This window comes from Alexandromys fortis, unplaced genomic scaffold (genome assembly GCF_014885135.2).
Source record: "Alexandromys fortis isolate MF-2015 unplaced genomic scaffold, M_Fortis_MF-2015_v1.1 scaffold_22, whole genome shotgun sequence".
NCBI lineage: Eukaryota > Metazoa > Chordata > Mammalia > Rodentia > Cricetidae > Alexandromys > Alexandromys fortis.
Genome location: NW_026067900.1, coordinates 13,095,000 through 13,104,400, shown reverse-complemented (window position 1 = coordinate 13,104,400; position 9,401 = coordinate 13,095,000). Strand labels below are relative to the sequence as shown.

The window sequence follows — 9,401 nt, the reverse complement described above, 5'->3', positions numbered from 1 at the left end:
GCTAGGCTCCCACCAAGCCAGAACATGAAGTAGGATCAAAACCCCTTGCCATTGACCTTGGCTTCTCATCAGTCCTCATTGTTCGCCATGATCAGAGAGTCCGGTTTTATCCCATGCTGTTCCCGTCACAGTCCAGCTGGCTTTGGTGAGCTCCCAATAGATCAGCCCCCTGACATTAAAGTTTATACTTTGGTTTTGTTTTTGATTGTGACTGGGCCCTGGGTATTCCTTCATGCAATAGGAAAGTATTTTGATTTTATTTTTACAGGTGTCCAACAGTTGAGATACTTTGAACTTTAAAGAGACTTTGGAGTTTTAGAAAGTTTTGGATATTTTAAAGAGACCTTGAACTTTCAAGTGTTTGCATTTTTAAAGACTGTAGGAATTTTTAATGCTGGAATGTTTTAAGCCCTGAGTGATGGTGCGTGTTTTTAATCCCAGCACTTGGGAGGTAGAGTTTCAGGACAGCCAGGGCTGTTAAACAGAAACCCTATCTCAAAATACACACACACACACACACACACACACACACACACAGAGACAGAGACAGACAGAGAGAGAGACAGAGAGGGGAGAGAGAGACCCTGTCAACACACACACAATCAAACAAAAATTTGTAATGTTTTATATTGTGATGTTGATATTACCGTGAGATTTTGGGGATGAACAAGAAAGGAAAGGTTATGACCTAATGGTGATGTGCTTGTGTGTCAAGCTGATAAGGGGTCAATTATACTGGCTATATTGGGAGTTCTAGAGATTGTGTTCTGGACTCTTACACTTCTGGAACAAAAGAAGCACTTTTATGTCTTATTTATTATAGACAGTGTCTTACTGTGTAGCCCTGGATGACCTTGAACTCTACATGTAGACCAGGTTGCCCTTAGAATCAGAATTCTACCTGCCTTTGCCTCTTGAGTGTTAGGATTAAGATGTGCACTACTGTGCCTTCTAGTAAGTTACCATCTTCACTTCCATCTTTACAATGATCTTTATGTGTATTTGTTGAGTCCATCAAAAACTATAAGGAGCAGCGTGAAATAGGACTTCAGGAGAGTTATGCATGGAAGCCTAACTTAAAAGCCCCTTATTTCAAACTCAGGTTGCCTTGTTGGTCTATTTCCAAATTAAAATAAACTCTACGGGGAATGACAGCTGTGTTATCTGTTGCTGGTAATGCAGTTGCTTGTCTAAAATGGAATAAAAAAAATACTAGTACCAAAGAAAGGGCACACAAGTTTAAAAAGTCTTTTCTAAAGATGAGAATGGGATAGAAACATTGTTTTGCTTTGTATATGTGCTTGCCTGCCTTCCTTCCTTCCTTCCTTCCTTCCTTCCTTCCTTCCTTCCTTCCTTCCTTCCTTCCTTCCTTCCTTTTTTGCTTACGGAATGATCCAGCAAGAAAAAAATTGTACTCCTAAGTGACAGGGCTGTAAGGATCTGTATCGACAATAGGTCCTTTTAATGTGAACTCTTGGTTCTTTTTGGACAATCAGTATTCCTAGGTCTGTCAAACAGTATGTACTCACTGTTGGCTAGTGGGTATGCCTTTAATTTAATAATGCTAGGGGAATGGTAATTATACAGTCTTTCCTGGGGAAATTTATAGCCTGTAGTAAAATGAAAAAAACACACAAACGAATGAATTCTAATTGCAGAAAATAGATGTAGAAAACTCTCCACACCCCCAACTATTGGTATATATGTTAATTATGCTCAAAGATTTGGTTACATTGAATAATTCAGAGGTGGTAAAAAATGTTTGTCGTGATGGGTGTTTATAAACTTGGTAAGAAAGAAAAATTGGACCGTGTTAGGTAACTTGGGCAAATTAACAGAGTAGATAAAAGAATAAAAGGATAAGCATTGGCACAAGACACCACAAGACCAAGTTCTCAACACAAAGGAGATTATTTCCCCCAGAGGGACAAAGCAGGGAGTAAGAGACAAAGAAAGGAGATAAAGGATGAGGGAGAAGGAGAAAGGAACAAGGGAGAGAGAAAGGAATATTTGTCCCAGAGGAAAAAAGGACTGCTTCTGGGTAGAGAGGAGACAGATGTGGCCATAGGCAAATGACAGTATTCTAATATGGTAAAGGGGGAACCCCTGTTAGGACGAGGTGTTTAATCTTTATTGGGTGTGCTAATTAGATGAGCTTAAAGGGAGTTTTGATTGCTGGAGTTCAATACCTGATAGCTGAACCTTGGTAGTCAGCCTTAGGAGGAGGAAAGGGCCAAGTAATAGACCTTAGTGGCTAACTTTAAGAATGTAATTCACCTTTAATCCCAGCACTTGTATGTCTGTGAGTTCAGGATCTACTAAGTGAGTTTCAGGATTGCCAAACCTGTTACACAGAGAAACCCGTTTTAAAGTAAAAAAAAATCTCAAACCGGGGCGATGGTGGCGCATGCCTTTAATCCCAGCACTCGGGAGGCAGAGGCAGGCGGATCTCTGTGAGTTCGAGACCAGCCTGGTCTACAGAGCTAGTTCCAGGACAGGCTCCAAAGCCACAGAGAAACCCTGTCTCGAAAAAAACAAACAAAAAACAAACAAAAAAAATCTCAACAATTTTTAGCAAGGAAGAGGGAATGGTGGAAGGGCAAGGCCTGCCAGAGCCATGTTTGGGCCTCTAGAGCCCCTTCAGTAGCTTATGAAAAAATACCCTGGAATTTGAAGGAACTAAGCATTACCAGTTTTTAATTTCCTATTGTTGAATCCATTTATCATTAGCTTTTTACCTGAAATGGCAATGAGATTATTTCCTAAGTTTGCAAAGGGGCGGAAAGACATTTGTTGCAATCTGGGAAGATTGTGTTTGCTTGTACATATATATGTGGTGAGCAGAGAGAGTAAAGGCAGCTGAAAGAGGAATAATCAAGACCGATGCAAAACGCCGACAGCCTATTTAAAATACACGACTCCATCTGAGAAAGCAAGAGGCAGTCGGTGTTTGTGTTGAACCTCAATTAAAAATATACTCCCCTCTTTTCAGCATTTTCCTAGACTCATAATGAAGCCAATTTCACAGTCTGGGAACACGGCAAGCGCTTCCAGCACGCGAAGGTTAGCGCGAGAAAGTGGATACCTGTGGATACCTACACTGCTTTTTTCCAGTACGTTCTCAGCACAAAGACACACTCCCCACTTTCATCTGTGGAAAACAAACCCCCAAACTGGACTGTATTCGTGTCGAGAAGCTTTTGTATTTTTTTTTAAGCTTGCATGACGTAGGCTGGTCATCCATTGTTTTTTCAGTCTGTAAACAGCAGCTCAAAGGCCTGCTCAAAAGGCAAGCTCATTTCCGGAAAGCCTGGTCTAACCTCACCAAAGAGTGAAGACAGCCGACGGGACGCCCTCCGGTCGCAGGCGGCGTGTGCTTTCCTCTGACCCCAGTCCGGGACCGGCTGCTGGCCCCCCAGCGCCGAGACAGGAGGTACAGACGGACCGGAGGGCCGGGGCTAGAGCGGCCGCTGGGAGCAGCCCCTCTGTCTCGGCTTCTGCTCTCTATGGTCTGGAGCGCGAGCCCCTCCCGTTCCAGGAACGAGCGCTCTTACTGGACGCACGCGCAGCGCCAGGAGGGAGTTCCGTTTCCGGCCTGGTGATTTCCGATTTTTGGCGTTCAGTAGTCGCGGTTGGTGGGCAGCAGCTGAGCCAAGATGTTGCGGAATCTGCTGGTAGGTAGCTTTGGGGCTTGGCTGGTCTGGGGTGTCGGGGCGGGGGCTCAGGGACCCCGACAGAAAGCCGTGCTGGAAGTGGGGCAGGAGACAGATGCGGAGTCACCTTGGCCGCGTCCTTTTCCTCTGACCTTTCCGACTACTCTCCCCTGGTCGTTGCTGGGCAGACGATCAGGGAAGAGCGTGACCAAATTTGCTTTCCCGCTCACTACCGTTAACTGGTGATTATTGATGAGATTGTAGGCTCCAGTGCGGGGGATTTTTGACACCAGAAACACTAGGCAGAAAAGTTCCTTTTTGTTGTTATTTTATTTTGTGGCATAATGGAAAGACATAAATTTACATGGTTCTTACTTGAATCGTAAGTAAGCTAAAGAGCTAAATTATTCAGTTTTGGTTGGGATTTAATGGATATTCACGACTGAAGTGTAATAGCGATTCTGAATTGCCTTTTAACACTTCTTGCTTTGAGCTTGTGAAATATTTTTTCCGGAATTTGAAAAAATGAGATTTTATTATCTTTTATAATTATTTAACAGTTTTAATAACTTATCAACACCATTTAGAAAGTGAAATGCGTGTTTACTGATTCAAATAAACCTACATTTAAACAAGACTTACGCCCCGTTAAAATTTTCTTCAGTAGCTAGGAATGTAGCTGGTGGGGAACTTGGCTAGCATGTTCCCTCCACTCCAAAATAATTTTTAATAAGTATCATTCTGGTAGCCAAAAAAAAAAAAAAAAAAAAAAAGGAAAGAAAAAGCCTGTCAGTGGTTACATCTTTAATCCCAATTATGGTCAAGTAATAGATATTTTTTAACATAGGTGAATACAAAATGAGAATGGTTTAATATAGTCTATTATTTATTCTTTATTTCCCTGTGCTTTGATCCACAAAAACATACTACTGATTGACTTTAGGTACAGGTTGTGTAGGCAGTGGCTTCTGGAGCCTGCAGATTATAGCGTGAAGCACAGAGCAGAGGCTAGACCGCATCTGGAAAGCCCGGGTGCTGGTCCTGGTCTTTACCACTGGTGAGTTAAACATGGCTTAAAGCTCAGTTTCCTTCAAAGTGTGAAGGATTGGCAATTTGAAGGTTTCTTTCGGCTCTGAGTCTTGGTTACTAGATGTGAATTTCTGCTTCAGGCCCTCCGTCAGATTGCTCAGAGGACAATCAGCACTACTTCACGGAGGAATTTTGAAAACAAAGTTCCAGAGAAACAAAAGCTGTTTCAGGTACCAAAATATTTTAGGTGATCATTACTTGTAATAGAGCTCAGAAGGTGGATTTAGGGAGTAAATTCAGATGTCTGCATCTTAGAGTCTTTTATGGGACTCTCTGTTGGCTGTATCCAGCAAGTGCCTTGGGAGGTGGGAAAAAATGCATAGATCAATGAATGTGTGTATGTGTGTAAGTGTGTGTAATTTGTGTATGTGTGTAAGTGTGTGTAATTTGTGATGAATCGCCATTCTTTGGGAAATAATTGAATAGGTGTAAGAAAATAAACTATAAGAAAAGACTCAGAAACCAAAAGTGTATATTGCAGAAATTCAGTAGATGTTATAAGTTACCTTCAGGAAAGAGTATATATATATAGTATCTTAGGTGGGGAAGGTTTCTAAAGAAACTTCAAAAGACCCTCAATACCTAAAACTATATGATTTATTGCTGTAAAGTGGTGGAATAGAAAAGCAGTTTTTCAAAGTATGATTATATCATTGGTATTCAAAGAACTACAGGTCTGTAAGAAATGCAAATTAAGTTTGCCACAGCTGTCAGGGCAAGGAAGATTACTATGGGATGTGGCAGACATTCTCTTCCTGACTGTTGATCTTCTGTTCAGGAGTTTGCCCCCCAAACATTCTAGCTAGTGGATTGGGAAACTGTAGAGGTTTGACTACACCTTTCTTTGGAGCCAGAATGTGACATCTCTGGAGATCTAGATGAGGGACCGCTTCTGGCCCCTATTGCTGGTGGAGCAGAAAAGTATTGCCTTGTGGCGGTTCCTTCAAAGCCATGAAGGCTGCCAGTACTGTTCTTCCAGCCCTTTTCTGGGCACAGACTTATACAGCAGCTTGGCTATACGACCATATGAGTGTCACCAAGAAATGGTTCTAACCCTGTCATTGTCTTTTCAGTTTTATAGATTAAAGCTATATTACCCTGGCTTTAATTGTTTTAGAACTGAAAAATGGGGCTGGAGAGATGGCTCAGAGGTTAAGAGCATTGCCTGCTTTTACAAAGCTCCTGAGTTCCATTCCCAGAAACCACATGGTGGCTCACAACCATCTGAAATGAGATATGATGCCCTCTTCTGGCCTGCAGGCATACACACAGACAGAATACTGTATACATAATAAATAAGTAAATATTAAAAAAAAAAGGACTGAAAAAACTATAGCTTTTAGGTCAGCTCTTGAAACTGAGTTTTCTTTTTTTCTTTTTCTTTTTTTTTTGGTTTTTTGAGACAGGGTTTCTCTGTGGTTTTGGAGCCTGTCCTGGAACTAGCTCTTGTAGACCAGGCTGGTCTCGAACTCACAGAGATCCGCCTGCCTCTGCCTCCCGAGTGCTGGGATTAAAGGCGTGTGCCACCACCGCCCAGCGAAACTGAGTTTTCTTAAAGCAAACCGATTATGAGTGACAACCCCACTCCCTTCAATCTAAATAGAAAGATTTAAAATAGATTGTGTTTGCCAGGTTTGGGAGAAAGACAGAACCATTCACAGGATTTTCATACAAGGCAAGCAGTAGTATACTAGGGACAGATGTTTAGCTTTAGCTGGTAGTTGAAATATTATAAACTAATCACATGCCCTTTCATCTAAGAAGCCCTCTGTAGGGCACTTTAGAAAACATGCATATGTGTAAGAAAATTGATAAAAGATGTTAAGGAACCCAACCTAGAAATGACTAAAAGATTGGCTAATTCAGTTAAGACATTTTTCAGCTGGTAGAATAGGTAGCCATTGAAGAGAGATTTAAATGGACTAAGAAACTGTTTTTGAAAATAGCGTATAACATCATTGTATAGCATAATGCCTTTTGTATAGTAAGTACATATAATTTAGAATTGATATATATATATATATATATATATATATATATATGAATTAAAACTGGTGATATATACTAACTACTGTTAATGGGTAGTGTGTCTTGGGGAAAGGCCGAGTGGAACAGAGCACTTAACCTTTATCAGTAATTAGATTGCGAATGGTTTTTGTTTTATTGTGATTTATAATTTTTTTCCTGAGTAGAATTTTAAGTAGTAAAAGTATTATGTATGTTTTATAAAAATAAAAATCTTAAGTGGATATAAAAGTTGCTCGACTAATGTTATAAGCCAAAGCCCCTTGCCCCCTGCCTTTTATAAGAGGGGGAAAAACTTCCTAATGATCAATGGGCTGTTATCTTATATTTACATTGTTGAATTCAAGGACTATTTTCCTGCTCTGAAGTTTATAAACTCCTCAAGAAAACCTCATTAGGTCTCAAATTAGTTTGAAAGGGTTGGCTGTGTTTTACTTGTTTGTAATTGTAAAATAATAAAGAGTAAAAATTGTAAGCCTCTTAAATTATTTAAATTCTGGGAGTGTCAGGAGCTGTTGGAGTGTATATGAAAAATTAATATTCCGATTCTTAACAGCAAACAAGTGACACATATATCAATGTCTTTTTTTCTTTTTTTAACCCAGGAGGATAATGGACTCCCAGTGCATCTGAAGGGCGGGGCCTCTGATGCCCTCCTCTACAGACTCACAATGGCTGTGACAGTTGGTGGTAAGACATTGAGTGTTTGCAGGACAGGGGCATCAGTGACAGCTTGTTTATTGTAGGCAGTCTGTGTGTATGCCGTCTCACTGCACCTCAGATAAGCAAGTTAGAGTATACTACCCAAGAGCATTTTAACATTTCAAACAGGCGTGACCTGGCAGGTGTGTGTTAAGCTCTGATAGAGATAGCCTACTATGAGTGTCTCTAGTTCTCAATCCCCTCTCCCCAGACATTCATACTGCCCTGCCTCCAGTAGTAGGGGCTTTAAAAAAATTTGCAATCGTTATGTTGAAGAATATTGTGACATATCTACCTATATAAATAGAAATGTAATGATGAAACTGTTTTAAGTTTTAAAATTTCACCGTCTATCAACATTTTTATGTTTGATTGAGGCGTGTGTGTTCTCACTAGAAATCAAACACCCTACCTCTGAGCTGTATTCCCAGCCGTTAAGCTTGTCTTAATGGCAAATTAACATTTGAGCTGCAATATTGAGTGTATGTACCGAAGTCTCAGAATCCTTAGTATGTTTCTGTGTGTTTCTCAGGAACAGCATACGCCATCTATCAGTTAGCTATGGCTGCATTTCCCAAGAAGCAGAACTGACTTCGTCATCCCAGGCTTCACATGGTTCGATTGCATTCAGCACTTGATGGACCAGGAATCTGATGAGTAACTGAGCTCTTTGGGGATCACTATTTATTGACGTGTACTAACTGTCAGCAATAAAGCAGTCTTTACCATGCTCTGTCTCATTTTTCACTTGAGAAGACATTTCTGCTCACAGTTTTGAGTCAGCACTTGAGATCTTAGATAAGGAACAAAAATTTTTAAAACGTCCTTTGTGAATTTGTGCAGAGTACTGTCATTGTGACATTATTTAGGAAATTTTGCTTTCAGCAGCTGAGAATTAGTAGAGGGTCTTCAGCGTGATTTGAGCTTGACCCTTGAAAGGATATTGCTTAGCTCTCTACCTTCTTCCATGTGTTCATGGGGTAAAGTGCTGGGCTGCGTGAGGCGTGCAGGTGGGGCCTGTGTGCGCTTCTTTGTCTTTGCTGAAATGTTGGTGTATTCTGTCTGGGAACTAGAGTGTTCGAGGCCTCTGAAGACTCTTACTACATGCAGAATGGGTTTTTATGATTTTATTCTAATCCTCAGCATAAGCTTAAAAACCTTATAAAAGTTATGGAGGACTATCGGGAATCAAACTTGCTTTTTTTTTTCCTTCTACAGGGTAACCTTGCTAATCTCTAAAAATAACCTATGTCAGAATTAAGAAAAATCTATAAAGTTTTTATAACTTAAATTTCTAGACAAAAATAAAAACTATTTGGAAAACTTGAGACATTTAAAATAACCAAATTAAAATTTGCTATAAAACATGCAGATTTGTGCTATCAATTTTTCTCAAGGGGTTACCAATTGCTGATATTTTAGTCTTAGATCCTGGAGTTTAAAGGGTTGTTTGACTGTGGTATGTATCTTGCTAGCTTTAGGAGGAAGTAAACATTAGAGGTCTCTGAGTGGAGAAAGTTCCCCTGTGGCTTAGAACCTGGGCCCAGCCAGTGTCTCGTGGTGAAAAGAACCACTGATGATAATTTGAAGAGAATGGTAGCATTGTACAAGGGGGATTTCAGTTCATTTTCATAAGTGATTTAAAATGCTTAAGATGATAATGAAAGTCATGTAAGAGGAAAAGTAGCTTGATAGTGTTCTATAACCTTCATGTTGATACCTCATAGACTTACCATCTCTGCTTAACCTGGTAACAGTTGTACAAGAAACAGTTTCCTGAGACGATGTTTCAATGTATTGCCCAGGTTGCCCTGGGACTCCCGATTTTTCTGCCTCAACCTCCCAAAGTTGAGGCAGAATCCCAGGTTTAAAACACTTGGCTCAACTCTATATAAAATTTCCTTGAAAACTTATGCCACAATATTCTGCTTG

The 9,401-nt window shown here is 40.4% G+C and overlaps 1 protein-coding gene across 1 annotated transcript; it reads left to right on the top strand.

Moving 5' to 3' along the window:
• Positions 1 to 3,520: 3,520 nt before the first annotated feature.
• On the top strand, positions 3,521 to 8,199 carry Cox7a2 (cytochrome c oxidase subunit 7A2). The gene is made up of 4 exons (XM_050126776.1): positions 3,521 to 3,674; positions 4,823 to 4,912; positions 7,373 to 7,457; positions 8,002 to 8,199. Exons 1-4 carry the CDS (start codon positions 3,657 to 3,659, stop codon positions 8,058 to 8,060), a joined length of 252 nt encoding a protein of 83 aa, XP_049982733.1. The 5' UTR covers positions 3,521 to 3,656; the 3' UTR covers positions 8,061 to 8,199.
• The last annotated feature ends 1,202 nt before the right edge of the window (positions 8,200 to 9,401 follow it).

Coding starts and splice junctions, on each gene's coding strand:
- Cox7a2 (XM_050126776.1), top strand. Junction 4,913..7,372: donor AGAAACAAAAGCTGTTTCAG/GTACCAAAATAT, acceptor TTTTTAACCCAG/GAGGATAATGGACTCCCAGT. Junction 7,458..8,001: donor AATGGCTGTGACAGTTGGTG/GTAAGACATTGA, acceptor TGTGTTTCTCAG/GAACAGCATACGCCATCTAT.